This window comes from Pipra filicauda, unplaced genomic scaffold (assembly GCF_003945595.2).
Source record: "Pipra filicauda isolate LSUMZ 115617 unplaced genomic scaffold, ASM394559v2 scaffold50_size3627746_pilon, whole genome shotgun sequence".
Lineage (NCBI taxonomy): Eukaryota > Metazoa > Chordata > Aves > Passeriformes > Pipridae > Pipra > Pipra filicauda.
The window spans coordinates 1,186,880-1,208,987 of NW_024104654.1; the positions used below are offsets into that span (position 1 = coordinate 1,186,880).

The 22,108-nt window shown below is 36.2% G+C and overlaps 1 protein-coding gene across 7 annotated transcripts in view; it reads right to left on the minus strand.

The window, feature by feature from the left end:
• Positions 1–22,108, minus strand: part of FRY (FRY microtubule binding protein) — a 207,861-nt gene that overhangs the window by 76,342 nt on the left and 109,411 nt on the right. For all 7 annotated transcript variants that reach the window (XM_039386873.1, XM_027728918.2, XM_027728919.2 and 4 more), the window contains 11 exons: positions 18,789–18,892; positions 18,216–18,324; positions 17,209–17,295; positions 15,248–15,419; positions 13,872–14,004; positions 9,508–9,615; positions 5,056–5,311; positions 3,772–3,954; positions 2,827–2,913; positions 1,025–1,284; positions 493–682 (listed from right to left, as the gene is read on the minus strand). In XM_039386873.1, the coding sequence (XP_039242807.1) occupies positions 493–682; positions 1,025–1,284; positions 2,827–2,913; positions 3,772–3,954; positions 5,056–5,311; positions 9,508–9,615; positions 13,872–14,004; positions 15,248–15,419; positions 17,209–17,295; positions 18,216–18,324; positions 18,789–18,892 (1,689 nt within the window). The remainder of the gene's footprint in view (positions 1–492; positions 683–1,024; positions 1,285–2,826; positions 2,914–3,771; positions 3,955–5,055; positions 5,312–9,507; positions 9,616–13,871; positions 14,005–15,247; positions 15,420–17,208; positions 17,296–18,215; positions 18,325–18,788; positions 18,893–22,108) is intronic.

The following is a 22,108-nucleotide window of genomic DNA, read 5'->3' on the forward strand; positions in this document are numbered from 1 at the left end:
CATTAAAATATTCCAGTAATTGCATTTGAGGAGCTACTGCTCTTCTCAAGTTGCTACTACTTGAAACTGTGTTTCATATATTATTCCTTCTGACAGGCATATGTCCAACAGGAATACAATTTTCATTCCGAAATCTGCCTTACTGCTTCATGATATAAATTTACAAATTGGAGTGCTCTACAAGGAAAGAAAGGGGATGACAAACTAAAGTTGACTTCAAACACATGTCCAGACCTTCTATATTTTGAATATATATCACCCAGAATGTGAAAAAAGAGTAATATTTTGAAAATGCCATGGCTTTTGCCAAATATTTATTCATACATCATGTCATACAGATGTTTTAATTCTTAATTATATGTTAAGTAGTTTACATATATCAAAATAAAATATTCCCCTAACTAAAACACTTCCATTAGGATATGATTTTGCATGGAGATGCAGTTTAAAATTCTCCTAAATAAATAATTTGTTTGAAGCAGGATGCATCACCTTATTATCATAGTTCACTGTTCCATCAGGAGTGGTAGCCATGATCTCTGGTGTTGAAGCACGCAAGTGTCCCGGGCTCATAATACTGGGCTTTGCTACTCCAAAACAGAGAATAAGGTAGTTTCTCCACAAAGTAACATAGTTGTCTCCACTGCTTGCTGTGCTTGTTTTCTTTGCATTAACAGGAATACTAGAATTTAAAAATAAATTAAAAATACTAGAATAATTTCCTAGTCTTAATTGTACAGTATTTTAAAATATTTTAAAAGGGAATAAAACATGCTATGTATCTACCAGCTTCAAATAAACATGAGAAATCAATGGGAGAAACATGGGAGAAATCAGTGAAGGTAGAAAACTAGAGTTTTCCACCTGATAAGTTACAATTATGAAACTCAAAACTGTGTGGTACTAATCTCTGGGTGGCAACTTGCAGGACTTGTTGACTTATACTGACACATGAGACTAAAAAACCTTGTATTAAAATCACACAGCCCATAAAAATGAAAGTTAAATGCAGACTGCCACTTACTTTGGATCCACAAGAGGCATTATCAGTTGTAGCCTCGTGAAAGCGTATGGCCAAGCATAGCTGAGAGCTGTAGGACAATGTTTTGGTAGATTCTCCTGCCTAAGAAAACTGAAGAGGCAGAGAACCCAAGGGTCTTTAACAGACTGTGCAAATATCCAGACATGGGAAGGACTTTTCACATCATAATGGCTATTTACTAGCACAGCATTCCACTCCACCAGCCACTGTAAATCCACACTGTGTGTTAACGGGATTGTTGTCTATGGAGAGAAAAGATAAATTACCACTCCTTGCCAAACTAGGTACATATGCAACACATTTGTTTTACTTCATTATTAATGTGCAGAATGAAAGCACAACATTCAAACCTTTGCTATAGAAATTGCAACAACTGAGCTCAGGTGCTGCTATTTTAGATTAATTTCCTAATCCATGCATTACAGAGTCAGAATGCCTCTTGTTTGCTCAGTTTCTGTTTTTAGCTGCAGAGTGGCCCAACCTCACCACCAGTTTAATGTCCCCTTCTGTGCTGGTTTTGGCTTGGGTAGAGTTAACTTTCTTCACAGTGGCTAGTATGGGGCTATGTTTTGGATCTGTGCTGAACACAGGGTTGATAACACAGAGATGTTTTTGCTATTGTATTGCTCACACAGAGCCAAGGCCCTTTCTGCTTTCCCTACTGCCATGCCGGTGAGGAAGCTGGGGGTGCATGGGAGGTTGGGAGGAGACACAGCCGAGACAGATGACCCCAACCAGAATGTCCAAAGGGATATTCCAGACCATATGACACTATGCTCGGTATATAAAGTGAGGGGAAGTAGAAGGAACGGGGGGACGTTTGGAGTGATGGCATTTGTCTTCTCATGTAACCATTATGCATGATGGGGCCTTGCTTCCCTGGGGATGTCTGAACACCTGCCTGACCATGGGAAGCAGTGAATTAATTCTTTGTTTTGCTTTGCTTGTGTGCGTGGCTTCTGCTTTTCCTATTAAACTCTCTTTACCTCAACCCACCAGTTTTCTAGCTTTTACTCCTTCTGATTCTCTCCCTCATTCTGCTGTTGGGGGAGCAAGTAAGTGACTGCATGGAGCCTGGCTGCTGGCTGGGGTTAAACCACCAACAGTCCTTTTTCGCATCCAGTGTGGGGCTCTAACCCACGACCCTGAAAAGGGCACTCACGTGGCAAGGACCATTTGTTGCTTTAAACCTAATCAGGCTGAAAAGAGCCCCAGAGTGTTTCTGCTCTTTAGAAGAGAGATAGAGAGATAATCTCTAATAGAGCAGGCAAAAAAAGTTGTCTTACATTCCAGTTTTCTACTGATACTTTTTCATGCAAAATGCTTAATTTCTGCCACTTCTAGTGCATGTTAGACACATGAGGCCCATGGGAGAAAGAAAGCAGAGATTCAGCCCAGCTGGGAATTGCTTCAGAGCTTAGACTCAGGTTTGCAAGTAGAGAACACACAAGGAAGCTAAAGTTTATTCCCTTCTCATACAATAGCAGTGAGTGACTTCCAAGTGCCTCAAGGATTTGGTGGTGCTGGCAATAAGACTTTTTCAACAGGTCCAGAATCCAGGTAGTTTTGATTATAAATTTCGTTTATTGTTGTACGTATTAACATCTATATCCATAGTACCACTATTTTCATGGAACAGATTGTCTGGGACATTGTGGAGCCTTGGAGCTCTTGGGTAGATGGCTGGAGCCTTAAAGCTGTATGATTTCTCAGTTTTACTTCTGGTATTTCGTGTCTGATATTTGTTATGTAAACACTAGCAGTAACAATAGAGTAGTACTTACTGAATCCGAAACAGCCACATGAATAAAACTTTCAAGAATAGAAGAACTCAACTGATCCATGACATCAATCATAGGTCTGTCATCATCCTGCATAGCACAGAGAACACAAGTTAACTGCTTCTTGTTTTTCTGGTACATGAAACAGAACCATCTAAAAATTATGACATGAATCTAAAATAGCTAAAAATATTCACTGGCAATGATAGGTATATTTTTTCTTTTCCATATTAATCTCAGAACCATGTCCAGGCTGTGGTTTGAAATGAAGTTAATTTGCAGCTATAGCTCACTGCTTAGCGAACAAAAGCACATATCAGAAAATCCCAAATGACTTTGGATAACTGGTATCAAAAGACTGAAAAATTAGCTTACTGTTTATTGAAGCATTCCTTTGCCATGAACGCACATATTTGTGTTCTTAGGCATTTAGATGGCTCACTGGGCTGTGACTGCCCGTACACAACATGATTGTCCATATTTCTATATCCATAAAAAAGACTTATAGGTCTTTACTATAGAAGGAAAATGTATGTGAATAAAGTCAAATGTGTCTTGTGCTGTGTTTTTTACAAAATGGTATGCTACAGGAATGAGTTTAATTTCCAATATAAATTTATAATCCTGACAATACAAAAATGATCCCTGCAGTAAAAAAGATTTTACAGTGTATTTTACGTTCACATCACGCCAAGAGAAAACATTAAGTGGCTGTACATTTTTCCGTTCAAATTCTTAAACAGGGCATATGTCATTAATGCTACATTGTTGAGTACACAGAAAGGTTTGCAGTGTTCAGGCAAATAGAAACAGTAAGATGAGATCAAATGCTTTATTAAGTGCATAGCTGCTACACTGCAGCAATCATGTTAAAAGCAACTATAACAGCAGTTTTGAATTTATCTTTGGAAAATTTTAATTCAAAGTTCCAGTCGAAAAAAATCATACCTCTGCTTGGCCAAGGGCCAGGAATAAAGAGCGGATTTCTCTGAGGATTAAAACAGCCAGTTTACGTGTAGCAACCTGGAAACTACACAGTAGAACCAGTGCAAATCCTTCGACTGCATGCAGTACGTTAGAATAGGGGCTTCTTTCAGACTGTATCCTGTGGCTGGATCCATTTGGTATCAACTGTAGAACAGTGCAAGAGAAAAAATGCAGTGGTGGTGTTTGAAAACCAGGTCTCCAAGCAATATTCTATTTAACTAGGACATATAAAGAAACAAAATGCACAGGTCACGTAAATACTGGACTAGAAAATTGACAGTACACTCTCAAACAACCAAGTTTTGTTGCTTTACGTTACCTTGTTCCACAAAAGCAATGTATGAGTCAAGTCCGTTGACTAAACACTTCCCTCTAATTTTCAATTAATCTACACACTTCTTCCATCCTCCACTAGAAAGTGAATTAATAAGTCAGACTGTGAACACTTCATACTTTTTCTACTCCAGATAGCAGGTCCTCAGGTCCTTGTTTGATACTGTAGCAGCCAACACCTTAGGTGGGTGGCTTCTAGAACCTAATCCCATCAGTGAAGTGTAACCATATTTAATGAAAAGTATGTGAGGATTTATCTTTTCTACATTTTTTGGTACTGTTATTATTACCTATTAATTAACGGTCCTCTGTGACATAAAGCAGACCTCATGCTTGCCCAAAGGAATGCATTTACAATATGATTAGTTTAGCAGATAAGACGACTAAAAATCATTTCTCATAATGAAAATATTTATGGGACAGTGCAGATGGGAGGAGCAGGAGAAAAGCTGTTCAGTTCCCAGAAATATTTGTAACAAATGGAGACAGTAGGCTATTGTAACAATCAGGTTCTTTGATGTTTCTGATTCAACCAAATGAAATGGCTATGAAAAAAGAAGATCTATTTCCCTCTTCACAGCATTCCCACTAGCATTATCAATCTGTTTCAGTCCTGGGAAAATGTCCTTCTGCTGTAACTACATACACATATTTCACTTGATGTGCTTTTGTTGATGTGCATATTTTAGTTTGACATGCATTCTCTTATGTTGCTCAACAACATCTGCTGTATTACACGAGGATGTAGCTGTCCTCCAAAGACATGTGAACTAATTACCTAAAAAATTTTTACACAGTAAATTCTTCTCAGGTGAGTAAATACAAAACACACAAACCACAGCAATATAAAGGAATATAATTTCTGCCTTCAATTAATATAAATGTTAGGATACAGATGTCTTGATTTCGTACCTCTCCAGACCTGGTTTTTGCCTGTTCAGAAGCTTTTCCTGGAGTGTGTATTACAAGCTTCCATTGTGTAAGCAATTGTAGCAGCAACTTCAGTGAAGTATCAAGAAGGGTATGATGCATATCATTCACTTCGCGTAGCAGAAAATTAGTAAAACCAAAGAGTACATCCTCCCGCCAGTCAACAAAGTCAACAAGTAGACCCTGAAGAGAATTCTGTGCAATGTGTCGAAGTTCATCATCCATATGGATAGACAGTCTGTAAGTAAAAGTAAATGCCAGATAACAACAAATCTAAGAAGTGTTTATCATAGCACGAAGCATATGTTTCTCAGTAACATAACACTGATAGAAGACTCCCACTGACAATGTAAATTCCAATGATGCTATCATAGTTTCATTATTAGTGACCACAATTAACATCCTTGACTTGTTTTTATATTGTAATTCATGCTATAACAGTGCCTGAAGATATTCAAGGATCCAAAAGAAGTGTGGTCCACTCCTAAAATATAGTATCTCTAAAGTACATGCTTTGGCGACTTTGCTGTCTCCTCAAACCAAGTAAATTTTTTATTTACTCACTTATAAAATAACTTCTATTTAGTTATGATAGCAAAAGGCTTACAAATTAGTATATTATTTCATAATGTATGTATTTATTTGTTAAATTTAAATATAAAAATAAAAGAATCGCAACACCTCAGCTGCCTAACAGTTAAAATGAATCTTTAGCCCAGAGGCAAATCTTTACTGAAAGCAAATCTTCAAGAGAATTAAAAAGAAGCATTTGAATTTAAAAAACTGCTTTATATTGTAAATAAATTAGGATAGGCAAAAGGGAAAAACAGCCTCAGGACTTTCTATACTTTTAGAAACACGCTAAACACCCCCAAAGTTCTTCCTAAAGATGGTGACATTTCTGGTCCCATTTTAAAATTTTATTTCCTTCTGTATTTTCATCATGTTGAAGTTCTTTCCAACATGAATTCTTTATACTTTCTTCTGATACAGAAATCATAAAATCACTTCTGTGTTGGTAGTTGGCAGAATAAAGTAAATTCAGATTAGCATGTTCTGCATGTTTTGGTTCATTGCCTTTATGATGTATTTTGTTTTAATTACCCATGAGACTGTAATTTTCTGTAGTGTGTTAGAACTCATTTTTAAAGTATTTTATCTACATTTAATCTACATAGTTGAAAATGAGGACTCATTATAACAAAATGGACAGAAAGCTAGGAAAAAAAAACAAAATAGCAAATGGAGTGGAACCGAATTCCATTCAGTTGGAAGAGTATGATGAGATGTGGTTCGTAGAAAATTTGATTCATTATAGCTGCCTAATTTGGAGGCAGGGGACATTTCACTGAAGTGAAATGAAAACAACTGCCATGAAACTTCACCCCTGGAGAATATGACTCCAAAAATAACTGTTATGCTTTAATAACCATGTGACTTTCTATATAAATTTAGAAACAAAGTATTTTGTTGTGCTAAGAAAGGATCGTTTTTGTCTCCTCTTCAGAACGCCAAAACCAGACAACCAAGCAAAACTTTTGAGACTACGATTAAGTTGTCCTTGAAATGACTTCCACAATGACACAAAGTTATAACAGAAAAGAGGATACAAAAGATATACATCTCCTAAACCCAAATTACAGCATTAACTAATGAGATGAAATTCAAAGTGAGCATAAGAATGCATCTATGTATTACCACTACATGACAGGCAGACGAGGAAGCAAGTACAAGTTTGTTTGTTTGCACTTGAGTCAGTTAAATTTAAGACCTACTTGAGAGTTTGTAATGAACGGTTGCAGTGGGCAGTGAAAGGGCAAAAGATACAGTATATACTTGACATCTGCTCTATGGTTTATAATTTGAATATAGCTGTCCTGGAAGAAAGTCTAACTGCTCCTTCTGGAAACTGCCAAAAGACACATGTGTTGTAAGGATGAAAAACTTAAACCAAACTGTGAATAGAAGAACGGATTAACCCAAAGATGTTACTTTATCTTTAGTGAAAAGAAAATATTTAACAGCTTTTAAATCCCAACAACACAGTCCCACTAGCAGAACAGTTTCTAAGGTTCTTTTGAAAAACAGAGAGGAACTGAAACCTCACCTCTTCAAAGTTTTTTATCCCTGCATTGAATTTAGTCTCTGACCCAGAAAAGACACAATATTGTAATGCAGTGTTCTCTAGAACAGCAAAGACTTACTTCCTGGGCCTACTTTTTCATAACTGGGAGAAGCAGTCAGTCTGGACTCAAATAAACATGTGGCAGTATATAAAATGTAGAAACAGCTCTGGTGCTGGAGCATTCTGGTGACTTACATTAAGACTAGGCCAAGTATTAATTCCTTAAACACTTTATTACTTTCTTCTCTGAAGGTATGTTTTTATAGACAAGTTTTCAGTTCATGGAGTACCAGGCTAAACAGATCTAATTTTTTCAACTCACTGATCTTTTTTTCCCCTTATTCTCTGGTCAGTCTCTTCTTCAACTACAGTGCCCCAGCTTGTACACTGTTCTCCAAATCAGGCATCCTTGATAGGCATTAGATCAGAAGAACTTTTACAAATCTCTTATAGACTTATTCCTATTTATATATGTGAATGAGGTTTGTCCTTTCATAAGAACTTCGCTTCTTTGTATCTGTTCAGTTTTTGATCCTGCTCAGCAATACTGAGACCTTACTCAATTATGTGAACACCACTCCTGAATCATCAACTATTTTTAATTGCTTTCCAACCTATTATGTACCTACTTATTTAACCAAAATTGTGTTTCCCTTGCTTATACATAACAATCTGATTTAAAACAGTATCAATGTCTCAAAGATGTTGTAGCATGAGTACATGTAGAAGAGGAGAAGACTCTCAAAGGTCCCCTTGTTAGGGAAAGGCTGAGCACATAATTGCTTCTGAAGTTGCTCTAGAGATGCTTTCCTCAGTTTCTCTTGATGTCTCACTTCTTCTCACAGAGGCAGATAACTCAGCAAACTTACTGCTTGCATTGTCCCAGCACGACAACTACCCAAGAAATGCTTAGAATCATGACTGATCTTTTCTGCATGAAGTTTGATGAGAGAATAAAGACCAGTGTTATATTGACAGTTGTGAGACTTAAGGGGGGAGCACTAATTTATAACGAAATCCACATTAGTCTCCAAACCTTCTTAAGAGAAGTAACAGGTCTGACCTGGACAATTCTCTGAGATTGAAGAGCTGTGACCTGAATAGTTATGTGCTTTCTGCCAGTTCAGTTAAAGCCATTAATAAGGATAGAACGCTAGTTAAAATATCGGATTAAAGGAAAACATGTCCTTCTAAATTTCCCTTAAGCAGAATTGATGCAACTGTGTAAATGGTATCTATATAATTTGATAATGTGATGATTTAAAACAACATCCAACTGATTTACACCAAACAATGTAAACACAAGGAAATCAAGCTGCACTGCAGCACAGCTACCATTGGCTGATGATTTGGCTTGTTTGGCCATTTGTGCTCTCTACTACTAGCAGAATTAATTGTTTCACTGCTTTAGCACATCCCTGGGAGTTGATTGCTCAAGGAGCAGAAAAAACTCCTTTTGCATGTAACCCTCTGGCTCCCGCATCTGCCATTCCTCACAGATGTTAGAAAAGCAAGAACAGGGTGGCAAAGATTGCTTTGCCACAGTTACCTGAGAGCAATATACTGCAAAGGTCTAATGGTTCAATTTAATATCACAATCCACTTACATAAATAACACAAGCTGGAACCTTGGATACTTGAACTGAAGTATCAGAGTCTTGGATACTTGAACTGAAATTTAACAGACTGACAGTACCTGTTATCATAATTATTTGCCATAAGTCACTCATTTGATGTCCTGAAACCTAACTGGAATCGTGTTGTAGGCTACCTTATTCCGTGAAGTCCATCTACACAAATTAAATGAAAGGAGATCATATTTAAACTTATCTTTTTCTTTATGTCTAATAATAATAATAATAATAATAATAATAATAATAATAATAATTTAAAAACTTTTTTTTGTAAGATACCACATCTGGTATCTGTTTTACCAAAGATGGGGGGATCATAAAACTAAACAGGTATCTCCATGTTTTTCCACTAAAAAGAAAAGATGTTCTCTCTTCTTAATCAGAATGCTGTGATGGTTAGAAAAAGGTAATAAATTGTGACTACAATGAAGAACAGTGAATATCATGTAACCTATGTACTGACGGAAAAGAGTTTTGGATGACATACTGACTCTTTTATAAAAATAGAAGTCTATAATATAAACACAAAAATTGTAAAAACATGCTAGGACTCCTATGTCTTATTCATTAAGAGCTATTTACTTTTTACAAACATATGGTTTTGTCTAAGAAACAGTTTATAAATTCTGTGGCTTGGTTTTTCATATCGTTCCCCTTAATGCTTGAACAGCTTACCTTGCCAGCAAGTCGATCAACTCGAGTTTTGACATTCCATCAGGAAGCAATCGAGGAATAGCAGCAACACATGTTCTGAACAGATCGATTTTTGGTTTTCTTTCACCACTGAAAAATTAAAACGGAATTTTAACTAATCTTAAGAAAGAACTATGTTAAATGAAACACCTCCAGTTTATCAGAAAAGGACTGGGCATAATGAAATTCCAGAGGCCTACTAAGAACATCTGGATGGAAAGCTAGACACTATAATGAAATAAGAAGGAAACAAGAATACATTTTTCTTTTGAATGAATGGTTTTGATTTTGACATTTTTCATGCATTGTATCTATACAGTACTTGAAAAATCAATTATTAATGATTCATTTGTTTCTTTCTGAGAGGAACTGGAAGATATATAAAGAATGGCAGTATAATGTAGGAAGATTCCTCCATCAAGATCAGCATTTATACGATGAAAGCTTCGGATGAGGCAATGAGGAAAGAGTTGGGGTGTTCTCCATCATAGTGCAGCTGTATTACACTGGTTGTATAAATCAAATACCAGATATGTAACAAGTTCAAATAACATGACTGAAGATCCAGACAGTTGCCCCCAATAGGGCACAGACCTATGGAAAACCATCACAATACATTATTACACTGAAAAAGGTACACAATTTAGAGGTAGGTATGGCCAGAGAGTTTCTGTTGATCACTGCCAGAGACAGCAGCCCTTTGGCAACTCTTATCAGCTAAAACATGTTTTAGCTGCCCCAAGACTGTTCTAGTCTGTGGAATGGCTCAACTGCTTCCTAACAGCCTGGGAAAGTCATTGAGCCTAAAGTTCAGCATGAACCAAACACTAGGTTGGAAGTCTACAAGTCTTCTAAAAGTAGCTCAAGTTTCAGCTGTTGATTATTTTCAAAACAGACGCAGTTGTTTTCTGACTAGTTTCCTACGCTTTTTGGGTAAGTATGCAGATCAAATTTGTCCTTCAGATAGACTCCAAAATACGGATTTTTTTATTTGCTCATTTTTATCTCAATGATCTATTATTTGATCATGGAGCATAGAGGAAATTACCAAAGTGTAACAGCATTTCAAACTGTGCAGTCTTTCCCACAATATTATTACTTATTAGTCTGTAATATGCTTTGGAGGGATCAAAACCAGCAAGGTCCTATTTAGGGATCATACTATTAACAGGCAGAGAAAGACTGTTCCTCTTTTAATATGCTTCTGATAAAACTAGAAAAGGATGAGGGTGAAAAGAGAGACACCAGGCATTGTAAACTCCATAACACCACACTGAAATAGAGCGACAAAACAAAACATGAACTTCGTTTTCCTGTACACCAGTCCGCTGCCCTGATTACTAAACTACTCTATTCCTCCATCCAACAGAGGACATTGCATTTGCATACGTTACTTCTGTGTTCAGTCACAGAGAAAATCTGGATTCAATACAGTCTAAAATAAGATTTATGGAGTAACATTGACCATTCACTGAAACAATGGGCACTGAAAAGGCATAAACTGACATTAGACTTACTTAATTCAAAGACTAAATACAGTTTTGTAGTGAATACCATTCTGTCTCTTAACACCCTATAGACTTATCTGCTTGGATATATACTACATTAATAAAATGTTGATATTGTTTTAATCAACTGTCTTAAATTGTACAGTTAGGGAAACTATTTTCATAATGAATTACCTCTGTCTCACTGTATCTATATTCCAACAGATAGAACTTGAAAGGTGTCAGCAACTGACTGGAAAAAGAGTAAAATACAACATCTCACTGAGAATTTGGTTACAAACAAAACCCTTTCAACTACTATTGTTAATGCAAATACTATTTGGATTAATAACTAGTGCAAAAACTACATATTTATAGTTGTAAATATTAAAGTGCCATTGGTAGTTTTATCTGCAGGCAAATCAAGTAGTCCTTGCTGACTTGAAATGGAAAATGAACTTTGCAGGGTTTTCTTACTATCAGTCTCCAGCCAGGGTAAACAGTTTGTGCATTTCAAATGGAGACTTGTAAAATAATAGTCTGAGAGGAAACTCTTCTGAAGGCAAATAAGTAATTATTTATAAATACAAAATTTGTGGGTGTTCTGTGGCTTATCAGCTGCTCAAAAGAGTGGCAGGGGAAGATCCAAATCTGAGGCTCAAGTTCCCAGCTTATCATCTGAGCTACCAGGCACAGCATGCGAAGTGTCTGGCAAGGGGGGTCTCACAGAGCCCTGCCATCATCTCCGGCTGACTGAGGATACAACAGGACGAGCTCTGGATGAACACAGTGACAGCAGTCCTCACCTGGACACGTGTGTTTCCATACCAGCAGTACTGGATTTTAGTCAGGTATTGTCAGCAAAAACCTTTGAAGTACTTCCAAGGACAGGTTTGTATATTAGAAAAATGGATGTCCTATTCTGACTAGACGTTGGAAAGTAATTATAACAAGTACTGAAATTCATATTCCAGTGCAGGATGCAAAGGATGCTCCATACTCAAGATTTTAGTAAGACTTTCCATTTATTATTTCAACAATAAATGCTTAAAAGATCAGTCATTAAATATGGTAGCAAGTCTAACACTGCCAAAGAAAATTCCACGATCTGTATATTTTAAAATGTGATGTCTATTAATTGCCTAGCTACTTCCCTCTGATTCCTATTTTGTTTGTTATTAAAAATACCACTATGATATTCAGTTTATACATGAACTATATGTAACAATGACAAAAGCAGTAACTTTATAATGTACATAAATGTAGTGTGGTATCTGTGAATTAAAGCCCATAAGAATTCAAAATAAATATGTAAATCTAATGAAGCACGGAGTTCTGAGAATAAAATGGTAAGCAATTACACAAAAACAATATGTTGGCTTTTCCACGTATCCACAATACAGGTTTTGAAAGAATCATTTTAAATGCTGATAGTAACAGCTAATGATGTTCTTGTGAGTTCACATAATTTTAGATTGACTGATAATTAAGCATCTCAGATATTTTTTTCCTTGGAAGAACAAGTAAAAATGTGTTATAATGTGGTTTGCCTTTCAAATGTATATATTAAATCAGAGATCATCTGGATATAAAGTACAACACAAAATACAGAAACTTACACATATAGATCTTCCAACCTTTATATTTCTGACAATAGTTACTACCAAACCATAAGACTTTCTGAAATTTAAAACTCTTTTAAATTTATTTGTTCACTGACTCTAAAAATAAACAGTACTTTGGTGATGCTGAGAAACCATCAAAAGCATATTTATAGCTAAGGTTAAGCAGACTTCTTATCTAAGTGCTCAAGGTTTTACTATGCAATTATCTTTTGAGAATAAAATGTGAGTTTCAAAACTCACTTTCTCTGCCACAAAAGCCTGGATACCTGAAATGGTTATGAAAACTGGCTGTGAGTACTGAAAAGGATGCGGGGTAGGACTATAAGAAAAATATGAAATATTATTGGATAGTAATATTAGCATTGACTATAAATAAATAAGACTACACTGGTAACACAGCTTACAGCCTCATCTAAAGTCACTGCAAAAAACAAGGGCAGAGGAATGATATTAAAACACAAAGACTCTATCAGTTCTAAGAGGTAGTTGAATTTGGCCAGTCATTGCAGTCTGTCTATCACTCCCAATATTCTTAACAAGTTGATTTTTTGGCAGTAAATAAAAAAACAATCTCAAAGTGACCAGTGTTCTTGTCATTGCAGGGTCTTCTCACAGTTGAGAACTCTACAATCTGTGCTTTGCACGTGTCAAATGATGTCTCTGTGTCACTAGAACTCTCTCCAGGAAACTTCCTTCATTAACAATTTTAGATAAGGGTGTAAAATGCTGCTGTTCAAAACAGCTTGAAACGTACTGGTTTGATTCCAGTGGGGTACTGCTTAAATCCAAGACTTCTCAAAGAATTACTTGGGCTTTTAATTAAGATTTGATTTTGATTACAGGTATGAATAATAATGGGAATTTTGAAAGATTATTATTAATAAGGATTTATGGAATTTTTTGCATTTATTTTGAAGTTCAGTGATGCAAATATACCCTGAGACAGTGTTCTGAAGCATAGACTGCCAGGTTTTCCACTTGAGCTTTCAATTTCTACCATGCCATAGGACTCACACATTATTTTGCCTACATCAAGAACATCTGTTCAATTCCAAACATTGCAACAGGCAAAGAAGCACAATCAACTTGTCATAAACACTTTTTCAAAGTACACACTAACTAAGCTAAATGTTCCAGTTTCTTGCTTATTCTCTGATGACTCATGATAGACAGCAATAAAGTTCCAAAATTACATCTCAATAGTTCATAGGATTTACTGTTCCTTAGCACTCACGTAATCATGTCTTCAGGTTCTTTGTTAAGCATCTGTATGTTGGTGAGCATCATGCACCGACCCACTTCCTTGTCAAGGTGTCTGAGTATGTTGTCCACGGCTTTCCTTACTTGAGAATAATATAATGACATACCTGAAATTATATGCATTTTTGTATAATTTGGGATATTTATAGGTACATGTATTTCAAAAAACAAAGCTGCTTACTCATGCTGTGCTGCATGAAGTAAGATCAATGTTTTCCTCATGAGATAGCATATTCCACTAGGAATTATATTCTGATTCAAACACAGAATATGTTGCCTGCTCCAAAAGGAATGCTTACGTATTATACATGGAAACTAGAATATTGTATCATAAACAGCAAAAAATGGCTGATACAAACTAAGAATTTAACAGTGCAAACATTTGTTATCAAATACTACGTTGCGCATTTCAACAGCAGTGGGTCTTACATTGCTTATTTCTTGATATTACTACAATAATCTAGCACAGTACAACACAGGTCTTTGCCACTTGTTTAGACTTGGTTTCATTCACATAATTTTGGGGACTTAATGAAGTGTGAAGTTGAGCAGCCAAATTGTGTTTTTTGACAACAGAAACAGGGCATGATACAGAGGCTCTTCTCCTACAGAACAGGGTTCCCTCTACACATTGCCTACGAAGGAAGCTCAGATAACAGTGCTAATAACTTAGGCACTTCAGTACAACTTTATTTTGAATTTAAAAGTTTTGCCCTTTTGAAAGTTTCACTTTGCGTGAGATACTGCATGTAAAATGAGGATATCAAGGGAATCTTTAACGGTTTTCAAAGCTGGTACATTTTCTGAGCACAGGCACTGTTTCTAACAGGATGAATATCCACGAATAAACAAATGTGGGAGGCGTGTCCAAGGCACAGGGTATGTGCCGGGGCAGAGGAGCCCAGGGGAGCATGCGCCGACATAGGTAACCTCATTGGTCAAGAAGTCACATGGTGTTAAAGGATAAAACAGCGCGGATTTTAAAATAAAGGCTCTTTGTCTCACCACCTCACGAGGAGCTGTTTTTCCTTATTATATAAGGACTTTGCGTCCCCTACAATTCAACGATGAAAGAAGCTAATCCTTAACTATCTGTGTATTTAATCCATCCCAGAACACCGCATTGCTACCACTTGTGGAGCATGACTGAGGACTTTTCAGAAAAATTTAAGAAGAGCAGCATTTGTCAAACTAAACCATACATTTCAATAGAAGGCACAATAAAATAAATGCTTACAATAAAGAAATCAATGGAATACTTAAAAATAATAAACTATTCTGCTCAAGCGCTGAAGACTTTTTCACATCCATTCTCATCCAAGTTTCTACTTTGTCCATTATCTTACTGACCTATCATTTTAGCTTCTTCCTCTGTAAGAGTTTTGCTCAAGTATGTTTTCTTCACTCTGAGAGTGTTTCCGGAGGGAAGGACAGCTCCAGTCACTGGCATTGGAGGTTCACCATCTTTTTGCTGCAAGCTATCAGCAATCACCAAGAAAGCTCTCAGACCGATATTCATTCTCTGTAAAGTTCAGAAGATGGATGAGTATCATAATCAAATAATCACATTCTATTCATATTCTTCATTCACTTTGAAATTTTGAGTATGCACTTGCCAGCATTTTTTTTCTGTATCTTCACTACATTACCTAGTCTAATATACTTCACAAAAAATGCCCATGAAATACATAGTGAATTCATATCTCCACTATGAGTAGTGCTCTCCCCTCTTAGAACTTTATTTCTAACTATTTGCATTAGTACATTATGTTTTTATCTTCAGGATAAAACACACGAATATGATCTGAGATTTAGTAATGCGCTGTAAGTGGACCTTCAGTTAAACACAATGTCCTACGTGGTCCACTATGAAAAAAGATCAGTAATTGTCTTGAAAGGCCTCTGGGTTGATCATACTGAGAGAAAAGTCTGTAATGATGCTCAGTGTCAAACTACAACGCGAAAACATCAGTAAGATGAGTCTAAGTGACCTGAATGCCTTCTGGGAATTCACCAGAGGAAAACTTTCAGGCTTTGCATTGCAATGACTAAAAGACAGAATGTTTTCCATTTTTCAGGAATATGTTCCAAAAACTCAAAGGCTGTTCTACTGACAGTCTCCCAGAGACATGTTTACATAAATTATGGGCTTTTTTTTGAAGAATGCTAAAATCAACGTACATAAAAAGTGGCTCTATAGTTTCACTATTTTCAGATTTACAATGTTGTTGAGAAAAAGTAAAATTTCAGATGTTGATTCATGAAGGAGCTAAGGACTATGTCCACCCCCTATCAGCTTGAGTATATGCAATGCTAGCACACAATGTCCTTTGCAGGACCCTCCTCAGTCAATAATGCAGGTGACTGATTCAGAGCATGGCGGGTACTACCTGCTCAAAAATTCTGTTTCATTTTTGTCTATTCTACTGCGGAAAGATGAAAGCTGTGCTCAAAGTAAAGCCTGTTTTTCACTTTTGCTGCTTTTGACAGTGAAAGGTTTAATCTACTTTTCCACATTTTTTGTATCAAATATAATTTTGGTAAGGTAACTCATTCTATTTTAACACCTTAGTGAATAGATATGACTGTTTAATATTGCAAGATTAATACTGACATGTGTTATGAGATGATCACAAATTATTTTTATTTTTCATGTGTTTATTCCTAATTTTCAAATGAAATATTTTCAAAATTTTAAGTAAATGCATTATTTTTAAGAGAATTTTTAATTCTTTTATTATTTATTTATATATATATTTTTTTTTTAAGTTTTTCAAATTTCTGTTTACTTTCTCTAGGAAAAGCACTAGGAAGCTGACTCATGACACCAGCTCCAGTGGAGCTTTCCTGGCCAGAGTGGTAAACTTTATTAGAATGTTTTCTTTTTTTGTCATCTTCAATTCTTCTTGCACCATGTACTCTTTTTCAGTAAAACTGTTTTGAAAAACATTGGAATTCTTACAGAAAAATTACTGTTATATTGAAATAGTTTAAGCCATTGTATGTAATAGCAGCAGAGTGATATGGACATCAATATGTTTATTTATTTATTTATTTGTTTATATTTTTATACAGTTGCTCTACTTCACATTTGATATTCTTCACTGAGAAAACATGGGATAGGCATAAACAATGTGACATTTTACAGGTAAAAGTCCACAGATGTATTTCAGCAATGAATCAAATTCAAGATTTGGCCTGAAAAATGGACAAAGGTGAAAGCATGCTTAGAATGGAACCAGGAAGTACATGTAGCACAACACAATACATATTAACTCAGAAAAAGAAAAAAGAGCAGATGTACATCATACCTCAGGGTTGAGACTGAAAGCTTTTGCTGGTTTTCCAACACAAAGGAAGTCAAAGATAATTTCTTTCATTGCAAAATCTAAACGCTCCTAAAACAGTAAAAATACTGCAAATCATTAGCTGCCCACTTCTGCTACTTATTTTATTTAAGGCAAAAGAATGCTGAAAGCCAGTTTAATCAGGATTTATTTAAATATATGAAAAAACAGATTATCAGAAGTATGTAGAACATATTATCAGATCTAAGCTTTTAACACTGCTTTATGTTGACAAAGTAAAAAATTTCTAGCATTTAAATAGGAAATTATCCATTTCAGAAATAAGGCTTTTAATTATTTCATTTAAGCTGTGGTAATTATGGTACTAACACAGTATTTTACATAAAAGGAACTTGTTCACAGATGGTACAGTTCAGGGAAGATTTTAAGCATCTGTTTGATTCATTCCTATTCAGAGACTTTTAAGTATGTGCTTAAGTGCTCTGCTCAATGGGAATGTTTTCTGAATCTTAGTCATAAAAGAGATGAAGCTTCCAGCACTACAGGTTAGTTTATTTTAGCGATTCCCATCTGAACCGATGAAAACTAAATGCTGAACTTCATCTGACTTACTGCTTGGAAAGCAGTGCAACTTATTGTCCTATACAGTAGGAATGATTCGGTACCAAGATAAAACATGGCTTACTATTTTGAACTTTACTGACAGTCAGAGCCTGTCAACAAATGCATTTTCTGACTTACTGGAAATTAAAGAAACTGACAAAAATTACATTTGAGTTGAAGTGAACTGATTTTTATTTATTCTCAGTAGAACTTGCTGTTCAAAAGAAGTTTGCCCCAGCTCAGTCTATAATTTCATCATTGCCTAGATGAAAGATACTGACAACAGTGTTGCAAAAAATTCAGCCATTAGAAGAAAATTAGAAAATTCAGTCATCATTTGTTAATTTGTTACTGGGAAAAGAAGTTGTTCAATATATGGAAAGATATATGCAATGGTTCTCCCATACCTGTGCAATAAACTGTATTATCTTCACAAAAATGTTTAGAGGCATATCTCTTGGCACAACACCACGGGACCCTTTTGGGAAAAGTGTTGTGACAATAGTAATAAGTCGACTGCAAAAGAAAAAAAACAATTAGACGTTTCTGGACCTTGCAGACCTTCACTTACCATGACACTCCATTTAGAATGACCAGAAAGTATTTCCTTTGAAATGAAAATGTAATGGAGTATCTTGTTCTGATCCTTTGCTACAAATTCAATGTCATTATTTTATTTCATTACTACATTACAAGGAACAATAATCAGTCAATGGCCACTACAAAAATATTTTTAACTTTCCCCAGGCAAAGACTGATTTTTAGTTTTTCTAAAAGCAGAAACCCTTTATACAGTAATTTTAATAGGTGGCAGAATAACTGACAGCGCCACAAGAGGGAATATTTTGTTGTGTACAATCGAGTTTCTCATTTCACAACACAAATAGGTTCAATTCAAAGGAATTCAGGAGAACTATAAAATCTCTTCACTGGCAACATCCACTCTACAAGGGATTTTCATCACAAATAAAGCATTTTACCTTTGGGTAGCTGTGTTGCTTTCACATTTAATTCTGATCATGTAAACCCACAGTAGTCTGTACAGAGATTCCAGTGCAACTCGAGCCATTTTGGGGTCCTTGTTCTAGAGAAATATATAACATAAGAATAAACTTCAGGAACAGATTAGAAAGGAAGTCCCACACTTAACAGATGTTAAGGTTCAGAGTTTTGATAATTAAACTACAAAAAAGATACACCCTAACAGCTGCTCAGTGTTCCATTTCTGTAGCTGCAGGATGCTTATGCATCTGACCTACTTTTCCTGTTACTACTTAAGTTGTTGAAAAACCCAAGTATCAAGTTAGTTAAATTAGACACATGCTGCAATCTAAAATCTCAGTTTGAAACCCACCTCAATTTGACTCTGAAAACCTCATATTCATTAGATTCCATCAATTCAAAAGCTGTTGCCCTATAGTGGAGACCTGGCATGAAGAACACAGCAGATAAAGAAATGTACCATACATATTCAAATGTGAAAGGATAAAAATCTGAGGATGCTTAGGCTGGCCTAATTAACATGGCATCTAGGACCAGCTGGACTGAATTGGATTATCTAATTTTGGAAACTTCTGAACTAGTACAAGACTTATCTTTGGGTTTTTTCGGTCGTATGCCATTTTCTGTTTCTGTGGCAGTTTTAAGGGCTTTCTGTGTAGTGACAAGTTTATGCAGTCCAATCAGATGGTCTCCCACATGCTGGGCCATCTGCTGGGTTAAACTTTGAAGGAGTTCAGTACACTTTGACCCGAGATAAGATTTGCCTGGCCCACAGTGCAAATCTCCATGGCAAAGATCTGAGATACTGTCTGCATACAAATGTTGAGTCATAGATCAAAGACTGTGGTTTGATCAAAGAACCTGCAAATGATGCCGTCAGTAATTATTGAATGTGTATTGGTCTGGGTTCTGCAAAATTGAGGGAAGGCAATTTGCCAGTGATATGGGAGATAACTTCAACTTTCAGCATGGCATCTGTCACAAGTCTAGGAATAGAAACACTTTCCTTGGGTTGCAATTCCCATTTAACTCCTTGACAACACATTTTATGCAATAAAGCTTTATGTGGACAGAAAACTGAATATCATTTTTGTTTATTTTAGCAGCATACAATGGTTGTCACACATGATTAGAATAAGTGGTAAGAAGAATGCTGAAGTTTACTTGGTTCATCAATCTTTGCAGAATATCCAAATTGTAACATCTGTTACAATCAATTTTTTTATTAACCTCTTTCCTTTCAATCCATTTTTCATCAAGTATAATCATGTCAGTCCTTGTAAACTTCAGACCTAAAAATTTGATTTCTTCAACAGGTGGTAAAGTACATTTATCAAAGTTTATTTTTACCCCAATGCTTTCAAGAACACAGCAGACTGTGGCTAACTGAGATAAGGTAACAAGAGGTTATGTAGCAGAGGAGGAAGTTATCTCTGTTAGCAAATGTCCAAACATTCTTGCGATGAGATAGTTCAGCTGTGACGGCAGTTGAGAAGAGATGCAAGAGAAAAGGGCTGAGACCACTATCATTGGAGTTTTCCAAAAATAGTAGACTAGTTTTCCATCAGGAACAGTAAGTGGCGTAGAAGAAGTAGGATTAAGAGGAATTATAAAAAGTCCAAGAAACATCCAGGGAAATCATGGGCATGTCCATGAGCAAAATCTTTCCAAGTTCACAGTGGTACTCTGGAAATTCCCAGTACTTTGGAGAGCATGCAGCGTGTCACCCTTTGGAAAACAAAGTGAAGTCCACCACCAATTCAGTCTCTTTAATATTTCAAGATTTTTGTCAACAAGAAAAACCCAGCCAGTAACCCTATTAGGAGTATTTGGCCTAATGTATCTGACATCTTCTTCACTTTCCCAACAGGACAGATTGGCATTGGATGTGGTTCCTTTACCACTGCTGGCAGTGCCAAACTCACTGCTGGTGCCGAAGAATTTGTCAAAGCTGAGGTAGGCCTTTTGAGCACAGTAGCACTTGGTGACTGAGCTCTACCAGGATCTGCTCTCTTTCTTGACTGATAAGTGCTGCTGGCTTTTATCCATTGCTGTTGCTCTTCTAGAAATTTCTTTCTCAATGCTTCTGCCTCTTCTGCTGTGATGGGCGGAGGAGCAACTGGAGTTCTAGGCGTGAGGCCAATTTTCTTTAATTCATCCACCTCTGTTGTCCAATAATATGATGTTAAATCTGGCCCATTCAGACCGAAGGGATATTGTTTTGGTACCCATGGATTCATCCCTGACATAGGCATTGTTTGACCCATTCTTTGTAAAGTAAGTTCTGCACTCTTGGCTGAAATTGTACTGAAGCTTTCTCCTTGTCCCAGGAGGTTTGGAGACAAGGAACTATTGTTCCCTCTGAACAATTTTGCTTCTAAATGAAACACAGAGCTTTGACTCTCTCCTATACAGAATTCTTGTCTTGAACAGTTTTTTGCAAATAAAGTTTAGTTAACAATAAACATTCAATTTCAAAAACGGGATACTTATTAACTTTTACACCACTTTCAACAGTATAATAGGAAATGTCCTTTGGCCAGAATGCGGCCATGGTCAAATATTTCCATGTTCCGGCAGAAATCTCCTTTATAAATTCAAGAGAAAAGTTTACAGAGAAATCTCTGTAAAATCAGAGATTTGCTAGTTTATATTAAAATCAGAAATATTATTAGAATATAAAACTTCTATCTTTCCCAGTGTATGCTTGACCTTATTTTGGGAAGGAGATTGTGCTCTGTGGAGTGTAGAGGCTCCTGAGAAACCTGATACATTATGTAGTTTGAGGCAGCCCACACATCATGAAGTTCTATATATTGTGTTGGTGTGCACAACTGTCCTTCTAACAGAGGTATTTCTAGCTCTTCCTCCAGCAATGTGAGTTTGGCTTGGGTTTTGAGATGCCAAACTTCACTGTCTGATGAAGTGATTGCTTCAATGACTGGGGGATCTCTTTATGCAGAGAAAGAGCGGCCAACCATTTTCTTAATTTAGCCACGTATTCAGCTACCTTACCTTCTCCCCAAACTAGAGATTGAATGTGCCCCCACATTAATCTATGAGCCGTATAAATAGAAGTATATCAAAGAATTACATGTTGCAAGACAAATTCCAATTTTATTTCCAATCAGTAAAGTAGGAGCAACTTTATTTATATTTTCGGTAATTGTTTCAATAATTTGTCAGGATCTCCTTGAATTTCAGAAAAATCTATATTTCCAGCTGGCTCCTCAGAAATCTTACAGCTGTAGCTGCCTTTTCTGAAGCTTTTACAACTGCATAAACCCCCCAAAATTAA